Source organism: Rattus norvegicus, chromosome 5, assembly GCF_036323735.1.
Source record: "Rattus norvegicus strain BN/NHsdMcwi chromosome 5, GRCr8, whole genome shotgun sequence".
Classification (NCBI taxonomy): domain Eukaryota; kingdom Metazoa; phylum Chordata; class Mammalia; order Rodentia; family Muridae; genus Rattus; species Rattus norvegicus.
The window spans coordinates 77425989-77447940 of record NC_086023.1 but is presented as its reverse complement, the minus strand read 5'-3'; the positions used below and the strand labels follow the sequence as shown (position 1 = coordinate 77447940).

Below are 21952 nucleotides of genomic sequence, written 5' to 3'. Positions count from 1 at the left end.
AACCTGCGGTCACCTTCCTATGTCTACCACACAGGTTAAGTACTGGGTTACTGAGTGGCCAAAGCTGGTTTTATCGTGAGGTTTTTGAAGAAGTCCTGTCTATTCTGAAGGGTGGGAAACTCCACGGAAGGCTCTTGGCTAGGGGTGCTTTTACTTTAACACCACTGCCACCGTGTGGCCATTTGCAGGCAAAGGCGAGCTTCTAACATTAACCAAAACCAACAGACTTCCACCCTTCCCTTTATCACTCTGACTTCCTGCGCTGTGACACTTTAATACATGTGGCTTCTCAAGTTGTGGTGTCGCCTGACCATAAAATTATTTTCACTGGGTCTGTGAATTGTAGGAGCTAAGTAACAAGGAAGGCTGGGGTGGTGGTGGGGAACTTGAATCTCACTGAGAAGGGAAATAGTATAGATTTCATGGGTTGAATGGGGTTGGGAAGACTGTCTGGGGGAGGAGATGGGGGTAGGAACAGGAGGGATCATGTGGGGAGAGGAGAGAGTACTGAGAGAGACAAATGGAGTGTGGGGTCATCTCTGGGACAAGTTAGAAGCCGTTAGGGACATTGGAAACTCCAGGAATCTATGAGGGTGACCCTAGCTAGCTGAGACTCCTAGCAATGGGAGATATGGTGCCTGAGCTGGCCATTCCCTGTAACCAGGTGAGACTTCCAATGGAGGGATCGGGACACCAGCCCAGCCCAAAAAGCCTTAGACCCACAATCTGTCCTGCCTACAAATGTGCAGGGATAAAGACTGAACAGAAATTGAGGGAGGGAATGGCCAACCAAGGACTGGTCCAGCTTGAGACCTATGCCATGAGAGGGAGTCCACCCGACACCGCTAATGATAATCTGCCATGCTTACACATAGGAGTCTAGCATAAGCATCCTCAGAGAGGCTTCACCCAGCAGCTGATGGAAACAGAGGCAGAGACCCACAGCCAAACATTGGGCAGAGCTTGGGGAATCCTGCAGGAGATGGGGAGGAGGGATTGATTGTAGGAGCCAAAGGGATCAAGGACACCACGAGAAAACCTACAGAACCAACTAGACTGGGTCCACAAGGGGGTCACAGAGACTGACTTGCCAACCAGAGAGCATACATGGAACCGACCTAGGCCAACTGCACACACATTAACAGTCATGCATCTAGGTTTCATGTTGACAGCAGGAGCAGGGGCCATCTCTGCCTCTGTTGCCTGTCTGTGGGACCCTCTCCCCTGACTGGGGTGCCTCTTTCTAGCCTCAGTAGGAGAAGTCTATTGAGTCTTACTGCAACTTACTGCCAAGACTGGTTGATATTCATGGGAGGCCTCCCCATTTCTGAAGAGAAAGAGAAAAGGAGTAAATGGGGGGAGAAGTAGGTGGGGAGGAAGGACTGGGGGGGAGGGAGGGGAAACTTCTGTCAGGATGTAAGTAGCTTAATTAATTATTAAAAAATAAAAATATTTTCATTGCTATTTAATAACTGTAATTTTGATGTTGTTATGAGTCATGATGTAATTATGTTTTCCCATTGTCTTAGGTGACTCTGTAGAAGGGCTGTTCAACCCCCAAAGGGGAGGTGACTCACAGGTTGAGAACCACTGGGTTAAGGGCCTTCTGTGTGACACCAACGGAGTACCACCGAGATATATCCCTAGCCCTCTGATTGCTTTTTGAGACAGGGTCTTACTAAGTTGCTCAAGCTGGCCTTGAATCTGCGATCCTCCTGCCTCGGCCTCTCACGTAGCTGGAGACACAGGTCTGCACACTAACTCAGGCTTGCACATTCGATTTATTTGCCCAGGGACACCTTTCAGACCTGTGACTCTCAGGTACAGATATGATTATTTCCCCAGGCTGTTTTTGTCACTGTCGGCCTGCCTGACTTCATACAATGACTGGGTGCTCTTCCTGAGATAACAAATCCACAGTAATGCCAAAAAATTAAATAGACTTCATCCGATGATTTAAAAAGACCAGATATTAAAGAATGGGGTCAGAATTTGGTCCAAGCGTTCAGCTGTCAGGAGTCCCACATGAAGACCTAGATGTTACGTCTGTGCTGGGCATCAGAAATCTATTGGCAGGGAAAAAGTTTATTTTTGAAAATTACATGTACGTGTGTGTGTGTGTGTGTGTGTGTGTGTGTGTGTGTGTGTGTGTGTGTATGTATGGGAAAGTACACATGTGTGCAGGTGCTCCCACAGGCCAGAATAGGCGAGCCCTGGAGCTGAAGTTACAGGCAATTGTGAGTGTCTGATTTCGGTTTTAGAAACTGAAGTCTTAGAAACTTACAGTCTTCTGTAAGATCAGTATGCACCCCTAACCACTGAGCCATCTCTTCAGCCCACTGTTGTTGTTGTTTTGGTTTTTTTAAAAAGATTTTTGTTTGTTTGTTTGTTTTCAAATGATCTGCTGCATGCCAGAAGAGGGCATCAGATCCCCTTACAGATAGCCATGAACCGCTGGGATTTGAACTCAGGACCTCTGGAAGAGCAGCCAGTGCTCTTAACCACTGAGCCATCTCTCCAGTCCCCACTGTTGAATCTTTATGTTAAGCTGCTTAATATTGCTACTACTCCACAAAATAAAAATTTCTTCTGTTTGAACAAACTCCTTTATCTTGTCCTGAAATTAAAATCTGAACATATATGTATCCAATGATTTCTTCCTTTTATTTTTCTTTCCTTCTTAATCTGCTGTCTTTGGTTAGAGGCACTTCCCTTGAGAATCCAGGTAGCACCTCAAAGCAGCTTTACCAAGGCAGGAGAATGGTGAACCCACAGATGTTAACCATGCACAAAAGCTCCCAGCAATATTTAAAGCTCCCCAGAACCCACTGTGTCTTAAGCACATGTCAGAAGTCACTACCCCAGTTTTTCTGTTCTTAAAAAATATATTGTTTGTATTGTGATCTGAGACATGATCTCTTGTAGCCCAGATTGATCTCAAATGAATTATGTAGCCAAGGCCTCCTGCCTCCACGTAGGTATTCACTATCACCCATGGCTTGTAGATTTTTTTTGTTATTTTGGTGGTGCTGCTTCTTTGAAATAGGTTGGCTATAACCGTATTTGACTTAGAATACCAGGCTGCCTTGAACATGTGACTATCTACCTACCTGAGTCTCCTGAGTGCTTGTGACAACAGGCCCAGCCTTAATGGACTTGTTTTGTTGTTTGTGTTTGCAGTGCTGAGAACTGAAACAGGTACTTACACTAAGTAAGCAGTAACTGTATCACTCAGCCATATTCCCAGCCAAGTTTCCCATCCAAATTCAGAACTCTCAACACATAAAGCTGGGGAGATGCTGTCGATGCCCCTGGGTACCCTAGGAGATTCCCAGATATTCAGGATAAAAGGATCTGACAGGACAGGACGGGATGAAAAGACTGAAGAGTCCTAAGTCAGGAGAAAATGGAGAGGCAGCTGGAAAGCAGGAGGAAGAGGTGGAGGTCGAGGGGGCCACAGGAAACTGGGGGATAGGGTTCAGGGAGTGCTGGGGCTGGGGGGGGGGGAGATGAGTACCTGGAGCAGATGGGAAGGAAGAGGGGCAGGTGGGTATAGAACAGGAAGGGGGCTTCCTGAAGAACTCCTAGGTTCCTCAGACTTTCCTAAAGGAGAGCCAAGTACAGATGCAGGCTGGGAATGTAATAAGGATTAGCACCAAGCGCTGGGGAATTTGCTCAGTTGGTAAAGTGCTTAAGCAAGCACTTTGGGCAAATGTAAGGACTTGGGTTCAATTCCCAGAACCCACAGGAAAAGGATGACATGGTGACACCACACACACACATACACACACACACACACACACACACACACACGAACCCAGTGACAGTGAGGTGGAGCAGGGCCAGGTGAGACTACTTAACCAGCTCCAGTCAGGGAGTAACCCCGACTCATAAAATAGCTCCTGAGGTTCAACCACTGAAGCCGACCTCCAGCTTTCACATACACAGGAGTGTGCACGCGTTCAAGCTGCAGGCTGTACCTGAGGCATGGCCTGAGGGGTCGTTCTGTTTTCTGAGTAGACACTTTTACTTTGAAGTCCAGCACCCTCACCAGCAGACACCGAGTCATTTCTGTGGATCCTGACGCAGGGCGGCCGGACAATGAACGGCAGCGTCGTTGGGGTATTTTACCAGATACGATTGCTTCTTCCGGTTCAGCACATGGGGGAGACAGGGATCAAGGCCCCTCAGAGCTTAGCAACCAATCTCCCAACTTCCCGCTACAATAAAGCAAACATCAATCCTTCCCTCAAGGAAAAAGAAGGAGAAGGGGAAAAAAAGAAAAACACTGCACACGCTGAGTTTTAATGAGAAAATAACTGTATGGTTGCATCGAGTGCCTCACAGACACTATAAAACCAAAACGGAATAGAAACATCTCGGTGGTTAACAGAACACAGGAAAGCCAGGTACAGAGTATAATTTGTCAAACACAATATTGCTGCTCCCCGCCCCACCCCCACTTCCTCCAATTTATAAAAAGAAGAAAGAAGAAAAGAAAAAGCCATTTGGATAAAGAGCAACACAAAATCAAAATTGGCAGCTCACTGAATGCTTAAAATTCAGGAAATCGTTTTTGTAACTGAAACTGGATACATTCACCATTTCTAACACTTAGGCTATTTTTTTTTCAATACATAGTTTAAGTCCATTCTTCAGGTGAAAAAAAAACATGTCTTTAAACACAACAATCAACACTGTTTTGGTGTTCCTTGTTTGTGTGTGTGTGTGTGTGTGTATGTGTGTGTGTGTGTGTGGACACTGATCTATATACTGCTTCTATGCCATTGCCTAGGGTGGGCAGCATGCATGGGTAAGAGGAAGGGACATGCACTATGTCATCCAAGTGCCGCCCAGCCTCTGCCACAGATGACAGACCCTGCATCCCTCATTTCTAGATGAGAAAGCCAAGGCTGTCAAGTCATAGGCTCTGGAGGGAAGTGCGAGTATAAACACTGCAGTGTGGAATTCCTTCAGGAAGGTTTTTAACATCTACAGAAGCTAAACATTTCTTACAGCTGAGACTAACAAGCTTGTGTACTGGTGCAGGGTAGAGCCGAGCATCCGAGGCAAAAGTAACCAGGAGCCTCTTCATCTCAGGCTTATGGGGCAGAAAAGACTTTTCCTCCAGGGATCTGCTCCATACTGGGAAGGTGACAGGGGCCCACGTGGGATCCTAGAGCCTAGCACAGTGATATGTCCAAAGCAATGGCTCAAATGTTTCCTGAATGAGAAAACGAATAAATCACCCCACCCACCCCAAATAAAAAAAAATACCCCAAAGAACACAGAACAAAAAATACCTCTCTCTGATGGAGATGCGGTTTCTATCCTAACAAAATACACTAGAACTGTCATCGAGGGGAGCAAGGAAACAGATGGCAGTCTTTAGAGGCAGCTCAGGGAAACCAGCAAAACTTGGAAATGGAGAGGCCAGTGATAAAAGCCCTGTAAGCAGGAAGAGACTTGTGTCTCCTCACCTACAGACAAGCCTAATCCCTCAGCGTTCGAACTTCCTATCCAATCTACTGCAGTCAAAAGACCACTTCATCTGCTACCGAAGGAACTCCAAGGAGTGCGTGGGCTCTGGCTGCCAAGTCTTTCCTCAGTGTACCCTCCACGAGGGTCCACATTTCCCTTCTAAACAGGACAAGAAATTTAAGGAAGCCAAGGGGACGGTTTCCCTTTGTGAAAAATGGGCGAGTTGGTCTGTGATGCTTCCACAGTCGCTAGCACATACCAGAAATCATGAAGGAGCTTGCTTTCTGTAGCACTCACAGTACTACCCTGCTCTCCAGAGTGGGGCGGAGGTCCCAGGACACTGCAGCTACCCCTCTCCTCCCCGCCCCCCACGAGTCCTGATTCCTGTGTGTCCCTAAGGAAGGAGCCTTCATCTCACCGTGTAAACAGCCTCCGGCGGGAAGTCCTTCGACAAAAATGGCCCTTCTCCCGTGTGCCCATCTACCTAGCAGGACTTCTAATCTGGCATGGATGTCACGTTCTGTTCCGGAACATTTGCTTCTGGGCCCACCTCCCTTACTGAAGAGCAAATTCCTTGCAGCACAGTTCTCTGCCTTTGCTTTCTGTCCTCAGTGGCTAGCATTTTTAATAACATTATGTCTAAAAGAATGAACCATCTAAAGACGGCGCGCACTTCCGGCGTACGATTTTGGCTAGCGACTGCAGAATCTGTCTTGGAGTTACACGTTCCCTTGGTAGTTTTTAAGCATCCCTATAAGCCATGAGACAACTCCATCTTTTTACCTGTGCCCACTACTTACTAGTGAGTAAGCTTTTCCCTAAAGTCACACTAGCCTAATTTAAAGAAAACAAAACAAAACAAAACAAAAAAGCCAAGATAGTGTGTGGAGTGTGCATATAAGTATTGTGGAGTCGCTACTCATTAGAATAACATATTAGATCTTATAACATAATAACATAAAAACAAAAATGAATTTTAGCAAGGTATGATTTAATTATTGCTTGTAAGAAATAGCTTAAAAATAAAGGAAAAATAATGAAGGCTGGTTAGTTCTTCTTTTTCTTCCTCCTTCCCCTTCCATGCCTTCTCCCCCTCCTCCCACCTCCCCTTCCTGGCCAGAAATGAAACATTTTCTCATTCAGAAACTCAGGGCACCCGATTAGTGAACGTCCTTATCATATTGCTTGAAATGACAGAAAGAATGAAGCCGGTGTCCTCTGTGGTACACGAGGCACGGACAGAAAGCATGAGAATAAATAGGGTGTGTACTAAATGTCAAATTATCAATACAAAACTGCTGGAAACTTCACGACTGTCACTCATGCAAATGCCATAGTTCAGTCAGCTTGACATCAGGAATACTGCATCAGCCCTGTGTCTTCCCTGTGCCTTTTCATAAAAAAAGAAAACTGTCACTCACTCCTGAAGTCGACAGGCAGCTACAGAGGAAATACTGTACACCCATGTGTCACGGTCAACACACCACACACACACACACACACACACACACACACACACCCCACGCTGGCATATATTTACTCACCAACATACATGCCTTATACAAGCACACAAAGGCATACACACCATCTTTAGGATTTGTAGCTGATTCCACATGTGTACTTAAATTTCTATGCTATATTTTTCTCTCTGTCGTCCTGGAAAACACTGGTTGTTCAGCAAAAATAATCTCCCTTCCTTCCTTCCTTTCCCATTCTTTGTCTCTCTCGCCCCTTTCTCTTCCTATCTCCATGCGTTTAAGGTTGCCTTTCTCAGATCCAAAACAGCTCATCCTATGCCACAGCCACCTCTAAGGCCCACTTTAAAATAGAAAATAGTTACAAACACCTTATTTCTGGTCATCTACCTTCCTGAAGGCAGAGTCTGCCCCCTTTTATTTTCAATTATTGCCATTCTAAAAATACCCCTACCATCTTGAACCAAGCCGTTCAAATGTGTACAGGTTTTATCCCGTGTCCCTGTTCCCCCATCCCATCATAAAAATAGTCATTGCTCACTAAATATACTTTTCATATGAAGAAACGTAACCGTGAAAGTGTGTTTCCCTAAACTGATCAGTCAACGATAAAAGCAGACAAGGTCCTAAAGCTAATAACCCTTTTGGTTTGGCTCTCTCCCCCACCGTCCTCAACCTCCTGCTGTAGGATAGATTGCGTCTGCAACGTGAAGAGATATTGCCTTAAAAATACAGACTTTATATATATTGTGACCATTAGGTGCTCCCAATTTCAAATGATTACATATAAGAGAGATCGAATCCTTGTTGCCTCCTTTTGGGGCAACTATGGAAAGGAACACCATTTGTTTTTATGGCTGCTGGAGAAAATGGAGTCAACCCAACACTTCTGATGCCTTGACGGAGAAAGGGGTGGGAAGCTGGTGGAGGGGTAGCCTGTGTGCTGTAGGCTGCACCAGGCTGGGGCCTGTTGGTTGCCTTGGAATGGCCTGTTTGCTCCTCCGTAACGCCCAGCCGAGGCTGGCTTCAGTTCTGCCTGCAGCAACTACGTGGACTTGCTTGTCCCGTCTGTGTCCCTTTGGATCAGTTGTGGAATGGTCCAAAGCCAAGGCTTTCTTTGAGTCACAAAGACACCCTTTCTCCTCTGCCCCGTCTCAGAGTTTGATGGGTGAACTTCCTGTTCGCTTCGCTTTGCTTTTTTGTGTTTCGTTTTGTTTTATTATCATTGTGTATTGCAGCTTCTGGTCTACATGAGGGTTATTGAGTTTGTATGCACTTTAATAAGTAGTCTATTAAAATGCGTCTGATTCAATAATTTCTTGGTTTCTTTGCGGAAACTCTTTGGCCAAGGAGTTTCCTGGGCTGAAGGAAGTTTATTCATTGTCCTCCTCCTCCTGGTTGGCATAAATCCCTGCCTCCCAGCGCAAGGCCAGAGCACTCTTCCTTCGATTAACCCGAGTGGCCTCCAGGACCTGAAAAGAGATGGGGAGGAAAATTAGCACAGAGTCCACATGAACCAACTTCTGTTTCTTCCCTCTGCTCTATTCGCTCATTCAACACCCTGACAACGGTGACACAGGCTCTCGTATTGCTGGGGGTAGGTGATGAGTAGCAGAGACCGGACAAAGGGGCGGGACAGGTGACTTAATTTCAAAGCCAAAATCCACATACTACCTGGTGCATGATTTCCAATGTCCTTTTTCTCTCTCACAGGTTTACAAGTTTCTTTAAACGAGACTTGACTCTGCCTCAGGTGTCTTTGGTTTTGGCTTTGCAGTGCTGGAGGCTGAACCCGGAGCATTGAGCATGCTGGACAAACACACTACAGCTGAGTTCCACCCGTATCCCACAGCTGAATATTCTAAAGTCACACTCTCTCTCTCCAAGCTGCCCGGTCCTGTTACGCTGTGCCACCCAAAATGGCAGCCGCTCTCCACATGTGGCCAGTAGGCCTTTGAAGTTTGCAGTCAGACAGCTGAGAAACATTCCATTTTAGTGAATTTTAATTTAAATTTAAATAGCTCCCCTCCTGAGGCTAGCAACCACCGTTTTGAACAGCACAACTACGGACCCCCTTAGCTGCCTCTTAACTAAAGTTGGGGAAGGAGTGTCAAACCATGGGCCAGTGTGGAGCTGATGATGCAGCAGGTCTGCAAACCCACATGACACTGGGAAAATATTTATATCACAAGAATCTACCACAGTGGAATGAAACACAAACGGCCACCAAGTGAGGGAACGGGGAAGCTTTTAGGACAGTGAAAAGCCGCCGTCGCTCTGGTGTGTGCGTCATCGAGGTCATGAACACTACTAATAAATTAAACTAATAAATTAAAGGGGGCAACATTGAGGCCAGGTAGGCTCACGCCCAGAAGGTGGGACACCCCTCCCCCGTCTATTACAGACGTCTGTGGGCTCCTGAGAGAAGACCAGTCAGGAGACAGTCAGGCCGCCAGTCCCAGTTTTAGTTCGGATAGGATGGATCTAGATGAAAGGCACAGAAGAGGCCAGACATGAGACGGTTCCAGTCAGCCACTGGAACAAGTGCAAGCTCATGCACGCCAGGCACTCTGGCATTCACTTAGGGCACAGAGTCTCTAACTTCAGAGGAAAGTCCTGGTTGGTTTTTCCGAGCCACAACTGAACACTGTGGTTTCTTCTAAAAATTATTATTTAGGCATTGGGCAGTGATGTTGCCCACTCCAGAGAGGTAGGAAGATGCCATTCGGAAGCACGTGCTGGGCTGGGCTGAAGGACTGAGGTCCATGCCAGCATGCTCTTTGCTTCTGGGTCAAATGCAAGGGCTACAGGCAGGATGCAGCCAGCCTCCTTTGCTGTGTGAATGATACAGTGTTAAGAACCATATCCATGGCAGGACCAGCTCTGTGCACATTGCGGACATACACAACACAAGAACGCATGTTTCCAGGCCTGGGAGCTAAACAGGGGTGTTCTGGCCAATGTGCGATAGCAGAGGAATGGTTGACAATTCTGCATGGGTGGTAATGCCCGAACCTCGTGCTTCACCCTTGCCTCTTGCTCATCTTCTCGCCCTTGTCCCAACACCAAGGCTTTCTCAGGAGGCAGTTCAGCCTCTGCAGCTCAACAAGATCCAGATTTTAAATTGTCGTGACAGTGTGACCTTGCAAAAGTCACCAACTCCAGTGCCTGTCTATCTCCATGTCAAATGGGCATAATAAAAGCCACAGCGTATAGTCTGCCCAAGGGACAGGCAGTTCTAGTGCACAGGACTGTCCTCAAATAATTCCTCCGAGCATCTGAAAGGGTTACAGACCCTGGAGTGGAATAAAAACATGGATTCCACAGTGAGCTATGTGTTGTGTAAAGTGCTCATGCTGGCCTTCCAGAAACAAACTGAGACACTCTCGGGGGTATGAATGTGAAGCCAGGGTTCTGAAAAGGACTTCTTTAAATTAATAATTATTATTAAAATATTATTATTAATTATATTATTATGGTTCTTGTCTTGCTGTTAGACTTTTTTATTACCTTCCTTTCTCTCTCTTTAAAAGATTTATTTATTTTTATATGGATGAGTGTTTTGCCTTCATAAATGGTTGTGTTCCCCATGCACACTTGGTGCATGCAGAGTCTTTTTTTTTTTTTTCCGGAGCTGGGGACCGAACCCAGGGCCTTGCACTTGACTAGGCAAGCGCTCTACCACTGAGCTAAATCCCCAACCCCGCATACAGAATCTTGAAGAGGAACTGAACTGAAGGAACCGGGACCTGAAGTTACAGACAGTTGTAAGCTGCCAAGTGGGTGTTGAGAACTGAACCCAGGTCCTCTAAAAGAGGAACTGGTGCCCTTAACCACTGGGCCATCTCTCCAGTGCCCTCTTTTCTTTTTCTTTTTAGACAGGTTCTTGTCATGTAGCCCAGGCTATCCAAGAACTCCCAATCCACCTACCTCAGCCCCCAGAGATCTGAGATTAATGGCATGTGGGTACCTCGCCTGGCTTTAAGTCTCATTTCAATGCATAATAAATCTCAGCCAAATTTCCTTGCTCTAATCTTCAGAAGCCCAAGTTAAAATCTGTCTATCTGCTCACCTTACTTACATTGACTGGACCCCCAACAAGTCATGGGCACAGTGGGAGAGGGAGATATGAGAGTTTCTTTCCTCAGAATTCATCATAAAAGGTGTAGCAGGCAGGAAAATTATATATATATATATATATATATATATATATATATATATATATATAAATTCTAATTATAGAAACATCATAGCTTGGGTTTAAACATCTATTGATCAAGAGCTCAAATAACTATGTGTAATAATGAGCTCCCTCTAATTTGAATGTCCTTTTCCCATGATCCCGAGTTTCTGTTGAGATCAAAATCCCTCAGTAAAGACACAGAGAAGACGACGAGTGAACCAGAACTGAGATGGCTGGGAACCTCAGTGAACAGCTCTCCTTGGGCTTCTGAAGTTGAGGACTGAGGACTTGGAGTAAAGTCCTGTAATAAGCCTTGGGAAAGTTCAAAGGGCAACCCTCAGGGAAGGTATGAATGGGCTCTCGTTCATTTTACAGTTCATTCAGATGCGGATGAGGGTGTGTGTCTAAGTCACTAGTAAACTCTGTACTCAATACATTAACTTTACTTTCTAATCCCTTTTCTGGGCCCAAAGTGCATGCGTCTCAATCCCAAGTACTATGGCTGACACTCGGGGAGGGCGAGTAACTTGCCCAGCATTTAGTCAGTAGAAGAAAAGCCAAGGTTTAAACTCAGCTCTCCAGGGGTGGAGTCACTGCTTGAGATATCAAGCCTCTTGGCTGCTCAACAGCTGTGGTAGACAAGGATAGACCAGGAGCAGCAAGCACTCTCCACAATGGTTATTGTTTTCACCAACGAATTCAGTTTGAGGTCTGATGGAAGAAAAACCATCCATTCTCTGATGCTTGGAGACATCTAGCTAGTTGTTCAACTTTTAAGCAGTTGTCGGATAAGGGCTGTGAAGCAAGGGCAAATGGATTAAACTCTGAGTGACTCCATTAAGATCCATGCTAACACGTGATCCTCCTGCTGCTTCTTCACTAGAGATTGATGGGGCCCAACGCTATCTTCCTTGCACATCCTTGACCAGAGTTTCTCTGTTCCAAGCCATACTGACTCAGGGAGGATAGGGGGAGTGGAGCCTGCCTCTCCAGGAGCTACTCTCTAAATGAGAGCCAGAGTCAGGCAATGAGGAAGGTCCATGCCATGGTACTCTTTACATTCACTTTAAATCATATAAACACCAGCCATTGGCAGATTAAGTCTACAGCTATAAAGTATAAGTTATTTTGCTAAGAATGAGCCAGATCCAAAATACATATGGTGCTGGAGGTTGGCATAACTCATGCAGAAAACGATTTGCAAGAGCTGGTAAATAAATGCAAGTGTGTACGTTGTAGGTACAGAAATTGCTTCTTAGATACATGGGGAAATGTGTGGCAATGTTCATTAGTGCTTGCCTACCATGCAAGAGGACCTGAGTTCAATCCCCAGCACCATAAAACAGAGAGACAAGCAAAACCCCAGAAAGTTCACCAAAAATAACTTGCTCTACATTGCCCACACAGGAAAGTGACTAACGATTTACAGAACGCTGCTCAGCAATGCTAGTGCATATACTAGAACCACATGTACACAGGAACACATCTAAAAATGGTGAAACAGGAGCTGGAGAGAAGGCTCAGTGCTTCAGAGAACTGTCTGTTTTTCAGAGGACCCAGATTCGATTCCCAATACCCACATGGCAGCTTATAAGCATTTGTAACCCTAGTTTTAAGCCAAGGCCCTCTTCTGGCCTTCAAGGGCACTGTATGTACATAGTGCACAGACATACATGCAGCCCAAACCTCACACACATAAAAAAAAAAGAATAAAATTTAAAATAAATAAATATAAGAAAGACATTAAAAAAAGAGGATACTATCATGTGACTTGCAGTTTACAAAACTTTTAAAACATGCGAAAAAGCCTAAGTTTTCCCATATATATGTGTGGTTATATATATGTAGTATTATACATATATAATATATACGTAGTATAAAACCATGCACAAACATGACCACCACTGCATTAATTGAGACCCCTTAGAGGAGATAAAAAGTGACAGATATGGAGGAGTGGGAGCCGGGAAAAGCGACAAGAGGGCTTTAATAGGATTTGCCACATTGAACTCTCTGGAAAACATCTCTCCAATACTATGAAACTACAGGCATGGGGCAGTGAGAGAGGCAGATGCTGTCGTACTAAGGCGAGGGAAGCTGCAGGCTGTCTCCATGCCTTCCGGAGTATGTGCCTGCTACCTCCTCAAGCTCTGCTCTAGTACCCCATACAGGGCTGATTCTCCGTAAACTATGAACTGTGCGGATGAATGGTTTTCTCTACAATTTTGGACACCTGAAACAATTCTTTTGAAATGCAAATTCAGTACAGTAGAAATGAAAATATAAAGTGCTGTGCTTTCTTACAGAAAAAAAATTGAAAAAAAAGGAAAAACTTTAAGAAAAGGAATAAAAAAAGAACTAGAACTATAGAAAGAGTCTTGCCTGACATTTCCCTGGATTCAGTCCTAGGCAAGCATGCATGTATGTATGTATATATGTATGTATGCATGCATTGTATGCATGTATGAATTGTATGCATGCATGCATTACTGCATGTATACATATATAGCACTTTAAAGATAGGATTTCTCTGTGTAGCTCTGGCTGTCTGGAAAGTCTCTATGCAGACCAGTCTTTATGCAGAACTCACAGAAATCCTCCTGCCTCTGCCTCTGTCTCTTCCTCCTGAGTGCTGGGATAAAAAGTCATGTGCCACCATGCCTGGCTTAACATTTAAAACAACTTTTTAAATATATGTGTTCTGGATTCAATCCTCTGTGTGTGTGTGTGTGTGTGTGTGTGTGTGTGTGTGTGTGTCTGTGTGTGTGTCTGTGTGTGTGTGTGTGTGTGTGTGTGTGTGTGTGTGCATGCATGCGCACCGAGTACCTATTCATCGGGTGCCTGCAGAGGCAGAAGAGGGCATTCAGGACCTTTGGAGCTAACGTCACAGGTGACTGTAACACACCAGCTGTTTGTGCTCGGGACCCAGCTCCCCTGGTCTCGGCAGGAACAGCTAGCATTCTTAACTGTGGAGCCGTCTCTCCAGCCCCGCTAGTACTGCATTTTTGGAGTGCATTTACTTGTGAAATCTGTGTTAAAGGAGTTTGTATGGGGAAGGAGAAGATTTGGGGAAAGACCACTGCTTAGCTGAGCTTCCAGAACAAAAATACAGGTCCCAAGACTGGAGGGAGAGAGGAGAGACTGGGATGGTTTGCCTTAGAAATAGGCTGTCCTAAATACATAGTGGAGAACTCTCTGGGACTCGTAATAAGGTTAATAAAGGACTAGTCAAAATCACAAGATTAGCCTGTGGGCGTGGCACTGTTCGCTAACCGGACTGGAATATATTTGCTACTTGTGCCTGAAGAGACTGGAAGAATTCACACAGTCTCCCAATAGGAGCCCTCAAGTTCAACATCTTCCAGATTCTTGGGTGACCACGGTCTTCTCCAACCCCACCTCCCAGCACAGCACAGCACAGCACAGCACAGCAGTCAATGTTCGCTATCACGTGGATGCCAATATTTGAGTCAGCTCCCCAATTCAGAAAGGTCAGGCAGAAAATGCACATGGAGAGGAGGCCTTCCCCTTGCCATTCTTTTTGAGTACAGCAGGAGACAGCAAACCACAACCTCGTGCACCAGGATCAAGCATGCATCGGGACACAGACAGACAAGTTTGAAAAGTACCTCGGAAGTCACCTTGCAAGACAGTAACTTAGAGGTGTACTGGCAGAGAGGGAAAAGATTAGGGTTAGTACATGGCAGAGGCACATTCACAGGCTTCCCTGCCCCCAGCGGCTGGGCTCTGGCACCATGCCAGAAGCGAGTAGAAGGGGAGGAGGCTTGGGGCAGGGAGAATCATTAAACGACCTCGGTATGGCTTCATCTGATATTTGTTCGTTTGAAAGTCAGTATCTATTGAGGCAAAGTAGATACCCTCTTGCTCGTTAATAAAAATATCAGATAAGCCCGGCTGTGTTAATTCAAGATCTTGTTTTCATTTTCTGTTGAATTAACAAGATTTATTCTCCCCCGTTGTCTAAACAGTTGCCCACCACCAAGGACCCGGATGGCCGGATGGCCGTTCTGGATTTGATGGATTCTTTTCCTGTGGGCTTCTCTGAGCCTTAAACAGTCCTGTACCCCATTGAGTCATTACGGTAAGACTCCAATAGTAGAACGAAGAGAGGAAGACATAAAGGGAAAGGGGAGGGAGGGAATGGGGGAGGAGGAAGGGGGGAAGGACCAGGTCCTGTGGAGGCAGTTTCTCTAAAACAGACCTAAGGACGGCACTGTCAGTGAAGGAGACCACAGCCTCCCTCATTGGAACCTGTGCATCCGGCTAGGACTCCAAGCTTGGGACGGTCCTTGGATGATCATTTAGGATTAGGGTGGGTACCTCAGAAACGGAATGTTGTAAGTTCCTAGGTCCGCTTGCTGGAGAGAACACAGAACAAGGTAGCTGGTCCCAGCGGTGAAGAGTGGTAGAGAGGTCAGGGAGCAGTTTGCCCAAGTTCTAAGAGGGAGGCACTTTTGAAAAGCGAGTGTTTTTTTTCTGTTTTTTGTCACCAAGCCAGTTGACAAATGAAGGTGACATGAGCCATAGGAGGCCCTTAGAGTACAGAAAATCCAAGAGGCCATGTGTCACCCTAAAAGCAATGAGTACGAATGGCTCAGGAGACCATAATTGCATGGCCTGAAGACAACCACTTTTAGCTTTTAGGGATGGGGAGGCCAACTCCATAACCACCACCAAGCAACCCATCCTCTTCTTCTTATCCTTCTGGTATCAGAGACAGGGGAAATGGAGACAGGGCTAGGGACAGCTGGGGGAAACGAAGCTTGTTCTCTACACAGAGCCGTGGAACCCTATATTAAAAGGGCTGGGAGACAGGCTAGCAGGTGGCTTGGAATCATTTCTGTCCATATAATTTCTCAAGGAGCAATATGAGTGTGGGATTTTGAGATTTAGGTCTCTATTGGAAAGGTGTGGGTAGGGATATAGGGGATTGGAGTTTGTCCTATCTCTAAAGCTCTTCAGCAATTGGCAGATTTTGTTCTATGGTGATTCTAGGAAAAGTTCAAAATACCCATCCTTCAAATAAAAATAAAAACAAATTGATTTACTAGTAGGTTTCTTCCTTAGCCAACATGTTTATTTACTTGGGTGAAATAGAAACAAGAAGCCATTAGCACTTGGAGAAAACTGGGCCTGGTTGGCATTCCTGAGTGTCAGAGTGGCATTCCTGAGTTTTCTGCCCATGACATGAGTGCCTCCTTCCACTATGTCCCAGGCAGCTTTGACCATATTATCTTCCTACTTCAGCTTCCCTGTGTCCAGAATTACAGGCCTGTACACCAGGCCTGGAAGTTACCCCCCCCCCTTAACATCTGCACTCCAGTGCAAAAAAGCACACACAACCAACACAGAATGCACTTGGAAAGCATTTACGTGGGGCACGACTGAATGGCCATGGCTCTTCGGCTAGAGTTCAGCAAAGCTGCTGAGAGTCACTGTTGAATCAAGGGGAGAGAAGAAAACCATATGCTTCGACTGCACTTCAGACTGCAACTAACAAAACCTAAAGGGGGACTCTACACCCCAAAGGGGCTGCTAACGTGATTTAGTAGACATTAAGCTACTGCTGGCACTGCCCAGGGAACCCAGTAGAACTGTCTGCAGCAGCTACCTAGGCCAGGGCTCCATCCACAGAGAAGCCCTTGGCCTCACAGCAGAGTTAAGTGAACGTTCCTTCATGATTAAGAAGAGGTGTGTGTGTGTGTGTGTGTGTGTGTGTGTGTGTGTGTGTGTGTGTGTGTCTTCCTTATCCCTCTAACTTCAGCATCTGGCATTCATCCCGGGAAACTCTAACTTGGGATTATCCAGCCAGGACATGAAAGTCACTGAGTTGGCAGGGACTTCCTACTGTGAACCTTGGAGCATTTGAACTGAGGGTAACTGCATAGCCTTTCCAAACTTGGAAGAGTGATGCTGTCATAAACACACAGGCCAACAGGCAGAAACTACGTAGTTTACCAATCCAAGCTATTTTTGACCTGAGTGTAATGGGGGAGTGTACTTTGGTAAAAGAGAAAAGACTAATGCCAGAGACTCTAGGCTGTTTGCACATAACCTGGGGCTGCCCCCCGAGGCTTGCAGGGACCATTCAGAACACCTCTTAAATCTCTTACTGGACAAGGAAACCACAGCAGACGACTTCCTTTCATGGGGCACACAACCAACCTGGATAGAGTTAGGAGGGTTGAAGGGAGAGGGTTCGTTGTGTGGCTTTTAGCTGTCGTTTAAAATGTGTCTTTCCTGTCCAACTATGCACACAAAGAACCCTAGACAGACTTAGTCTCTTGAGCAGACAAGGATTGATCACAGTGTAGATGTTGACACCTGAGGGCACTTCCAGAGTGAGCGCACTCTCTGCTGTATTGCCCGGGCACATCATCTTCCTCCCCCACCCCCAAACCCCATCTCATGGACCAGCCTTGCCCACCACCTCAAGCTTGGCTTAGGTGTCAAACAACCAGCTCTTGACAATAGATACTTCGTTCCCCAAGGCACATCAAACCACTCGTTTGAAAGTAGGTTTCAGAGTCATGAGGCAAGACAGGCAGATACATCACACACACATCCAGGTCTGAACCAGGACACAGGCACGCCACACGGAAGGTCACCCTCAGAAAAGAGAAAGGAAAGGAGGAAAAACTTACACTACTATCATCCATTCTCTCGCGCCTTTTAGATTTGTGTGTCTCATAGTCTTCCATGAGGGTCTGCATCAGGTTCTTGGGCCGCTGGGCTCCGGCAGCCTCTTCAGGGGCTAAGTCAGGCTGCAAGCTGGGACCTTCAGTTGTGGGGGATGGAGGAGGTTTGACTTTCTCTATTTTCCCTGAAACAACACGAAGAGAACACCCTTTCTAAGCTCATCTGCTCAGCACGCACTGCTTTTAGGAGGAGGAAAAACTGTCGCACTCGCATGCACACACACTTGCAAAATCAAGGGCAGAGCAGAGTCATGGTTAAGTCACAGGGTTTCGTTACAGGAACAGAGTGCAAAAGCCTGTTCAACGCACACCTCAGCGACACCAGAGCTAAAGAACCAGTTCACTCAAATACCCTGGCAGGCACTTTGCAACATGTCAGGCAGGCAGACAGACAGAAAGACAGACAGACAGACAGACAGACAGACAGACAGACAGACATTAGTTCCATGGTAGTGGAGACTAATTCTCTCAGATCGTATCATAAAGCTGTCAGAGTTGCAGCACTGTGGAGTCCAACTTCTCACAGGTGAGGAAACTGAGATTCTACAAAGGCCACCTGAAGCCAACAACGGTCCCCAGCACTCCCAGTATCCTCTGCTCTCTGCATCAGAGGTAACCGGCTATTAGCTGACCTGCCCTGGTATCTAGAAGTCTTTGAATGAGAATGAGACTCCAGTTTCCCAGGAGACACCAATCTTAATTGGCCAGCTTCTTTCATTTACCTTACCTGCTAACGTCCCAAAGACACTCCTAGACCTTCTGGAATGAGTGACAACAGAGTTAGGAGGGTAAGATTTAGCTCTTGAGATCGCCCCTCAGCAGTTGCCAGGTGGGGAGATTACAGCAATGGTTAATTCAACCTAGAGGCATGGGGCCTCTAGGCATATTCTCTAAAACTATCAGCATCCTTTGAACATAGGTCAGACAGTTAGACCCTGGCTCCCAATATCCAGGGGACACGCGTTCTAACACAGATCCCAACAGTAGGCTGTCAGGAGGAGCTGGCACCTTGGAGATTCACTTTGTTTCTTAAGACAGTATCTCATGTTGTGAAGGATGGCCTTGAACTCATTATATAGCCCAGACTGGCTTCTGCCTCTACCTCCCAGGTGCTAGCATTATAAACTTAGCTACAATGTCTGCTTCATGCAGTGCTGGTGACTGAATCCCAGCAAGCTCTACCTACTGAGCCCCTAAGCTCAGAGACCCCACTTCTCAAATCCTGGTCTTCACTTCTGGATCGTCAAGGCATGTGTGGTTGGATTTTAGTGCCACAGAGTCTCAAATGCACCTCTGAGAAGGAGCAGTAGTGAGCAGTTTTCTTATAACCCTTTAATCGGAGCACTTGAGAGGCAGAGGCAGAGACAGACAGATCTACACTGAGAGACCCAGTGCTTCAGGGGACCAGGAGGGGTGCTCAACGGAATTTCCTGTAGCCTATGCTGGCCTTGAACTCAGTAGGTAGCTAAAGATAATCTTGAACTTATACTCCTCTTGAATGCTGAAATCACAGGCATATGCCACCATATCTAGCTTTAAGTCGTACCGAGGACCAAACTCTGGGCCTCATGTACGCCAGGCAAACCTCTACCAACCAGGCCACAACCCCAGAGTCACAGTGGTCTTTTAAGCTGAAGCTTGGAGAAACAGTACAGAAGGGTGGTGAGCCTGCATGCTTGAGTCTAGAGCCAGTATGCTGGAGTTTGAACCCACTATAGCTCTGGGCCAGTTCCTTACTGTTAGTATTATATGGTTGCTGTAAAGACTAAGTTAACACTGGTAAGTGGTAATAGCCACTTGGTAGCATCCAGAACAGAAAGCATCCAATGATTGTAGCTGCTATTTGACTTGAATCTGGAAATAATGAAACCGTGGGGATGGGGTGAGACTGTGCAATCCCTTGGGCATTCTACATACTATTCCTGCAAGTCTGGAAAGCCAGAAACATTGTTTCCCATGTTGCCAAGTTGATGACTGTTGCCACCCTCCCTCTCAAATATCCAGACCATCTCCCATCAACTCTTCTTCCAACAGTAAATGTCTAGGAAGCAGAGTAAACTGTTCGTGCTTAGCTTCTAGTTTTCACACGGATGTCTTTGCCAGACAAGACTTTATTTTAAGGTCTGTGAAAGCCATTCTCTTACAGTGCCCTGTATCATCTCTGGCTACTGAAGTGCCTGTCATCTGGAAGAAGCTGCAAAATCACAGGAAGACACAGATCATTCCAGTCCTCTATAAATCCTTTTCGCTCGTTTCAGTGAGGAGCCTGTCACAATGGGGTGTCCATCTGCCTGACTCCTGGATCCCAGCAGAGTAAGACACAAGGTTGAGAGTCGGTGTGTACACAATAAGCCAATACGTTTATTGTAGAATGCACACAATGACTTTAGAAAACACTCGTGTGCTGGGACCAACACTCCCCGACTGCCAGAGAATCCCAGGAAAGAGGTCAAAGGCCTTTCCCTCCCAACAGTTGGGAGTCAGAGGCAGGAGAATGTTCATGAGTTCAAAGCAGCCTGTGCTTGACAATAAGTTCCAGGCCAACCTGGACTACAGAGTGTGATTCTGTCTCCAAAGCAAGCAAACACGAACAAATAAACAAAGAGGCTCTGGAGCCACAGACTACAGGACTCAACAGCTCAGGAGTGACACTGAGGGTGTCCTTACAGCAAGTCCTTCACAACCCCCATGTCATTCAATTCTTACATGAGTGAGTGGGTAGATGGCTAGACAGACTGGATAATTATGGCTCAGATCATGAAAGCCCAGTGCTAATTCCAGCCAGCATCACATCTGAGAACAATGGTCAGAGTTAGTCTGGAATTATAACCAATTCCAATACGATGGAATGAGAAAGTTCCTATAGAGAAGCAAGTCAGCCATCAGAAAAGACAATGCCCACCAATTCCGCAGTCTAGCAGAAGAAAACCCATCCCTGGAGCGGGAAGCAATACCGGCGACAGCCACTAGAGGTTGCAGAAAGCAAGGCTGGCTTAGCAGGGCTGGAGGAGCAGTCTCCAAAGAGGTAACTGGCAAAGAGATTTTGGATATCCAAAACCTAAGGGAGGGCTGTCACAGGCCCCAGAGACAAAGGAAAAACTGTTTCTGATCCACAAACTTCTGGCCATTCGCCTTGACGTTGTCACAGGAGGCTAACTCGTTCAGCTTTCTATGCTGTGCCCTAAGACCTCCCTACAGTAGGGTACAAGTCATGCCTTAGAACTCTACTCCATGCCCCACCTTAGGAGTCACACGAGCCACTGAAAAGCTGAAGAGGGACTGATCCACACCTGACTCCTTCCTCAGGGTCCTGAGTTCAGAGTCAGAGACTTCTCACAGGATGATGGGAAACTTGAGGTGCTCTCCCAACAGCAGTACACTGACCATGGGGACAGTACAAGAATGAAATGCATGCGTCTGAATAGTCCAGTCACCTCAATCTATGGCCTCATGAAAGCCCTACAAGTTCTGTGACCTAGAGGACGTACCCCAGAAGAATTCACAAACTGTGGATTATCCTGGGTGTTATGTGCATATCATGGCTCCCATGTCCTTGGCTTTCATCCCAGGTTGGTCCATCAAACCTTCCCTCCTTGAATTTGTCTATTCACTCGGTGAATGATGAGTAACTGAAAATGGCCTCCCTATTCAGTGATTAGCATCCTGCTAATCAGACTCTCCCTGGACTGGAGAGAGGGCCTTCTCACAGAATGTCTGCATCCCTGGGAGACAAGAGCAAACCATGCCAGGCAGAGCTCAGGGTAGGCCTGTGTTGGTTTAGGCCGAAGGCTGGGGTTGGCATTTACAGAGCATGGGACAGGTATAATATTATGCAACCTTCACAAAGAAACCAACAGGACAAAAATCAGCCTGCAGTTCTGAGTAGAGGAAAGGAAACATTTTCAACTTATTTCATAAACACAGTCCTGTCTAAAATAATGGAGTAAAGTTGTAACTCATGTTTTGAAGATGGATGAGGGCAGGCAGCCCCACATGGCTGGGTTGATCCTCTATAATTTTGGCTGTGTGAAATAATCCTTAGTGCTACAAGCAGCATTACACAAACAAACTTGTCAAACAATAGTTTTTGTTTT

General features: G+C 46.2%; 1 protein-coding gene across 21 annotated transcripts in view; it reads right to left on the bottom strand.

Moving 5' to 3' along the window:
• Positions 1 to 4284: 4284 nt before the first annotated feature.
• Pakap (paralemmin A kinase anchor protein) overlaps positions 4285 to 21952 on the bottom strand; it is a 466751-nt gene continuing 449083 nt past the window's right edge. For 7 of the 21 annotated variants that reach the window (XM_063287310.1, XM_063287313.1, XM_063287314.1 and 4 more), the window contains one exon: positions 4303 to 8428. In XM_063287310.1, the coding sequence (XP_063143380.1) occupies positions 8406 to 8428 (23 nt within the window). In that variant the 3' untranslated portion in view covers positions 4303 to 8405. Of the gene's footprint in view, positions 8429 to 14768; positions 14808 to 17804; positions 17984 to 21952 lie in introns of all 21 variants that reach the window. The other 14 variants (XM_063287309.1, XM_063287312.1, XM_063287318.1 and 11 more) reach the window with 4 other exon arrangements.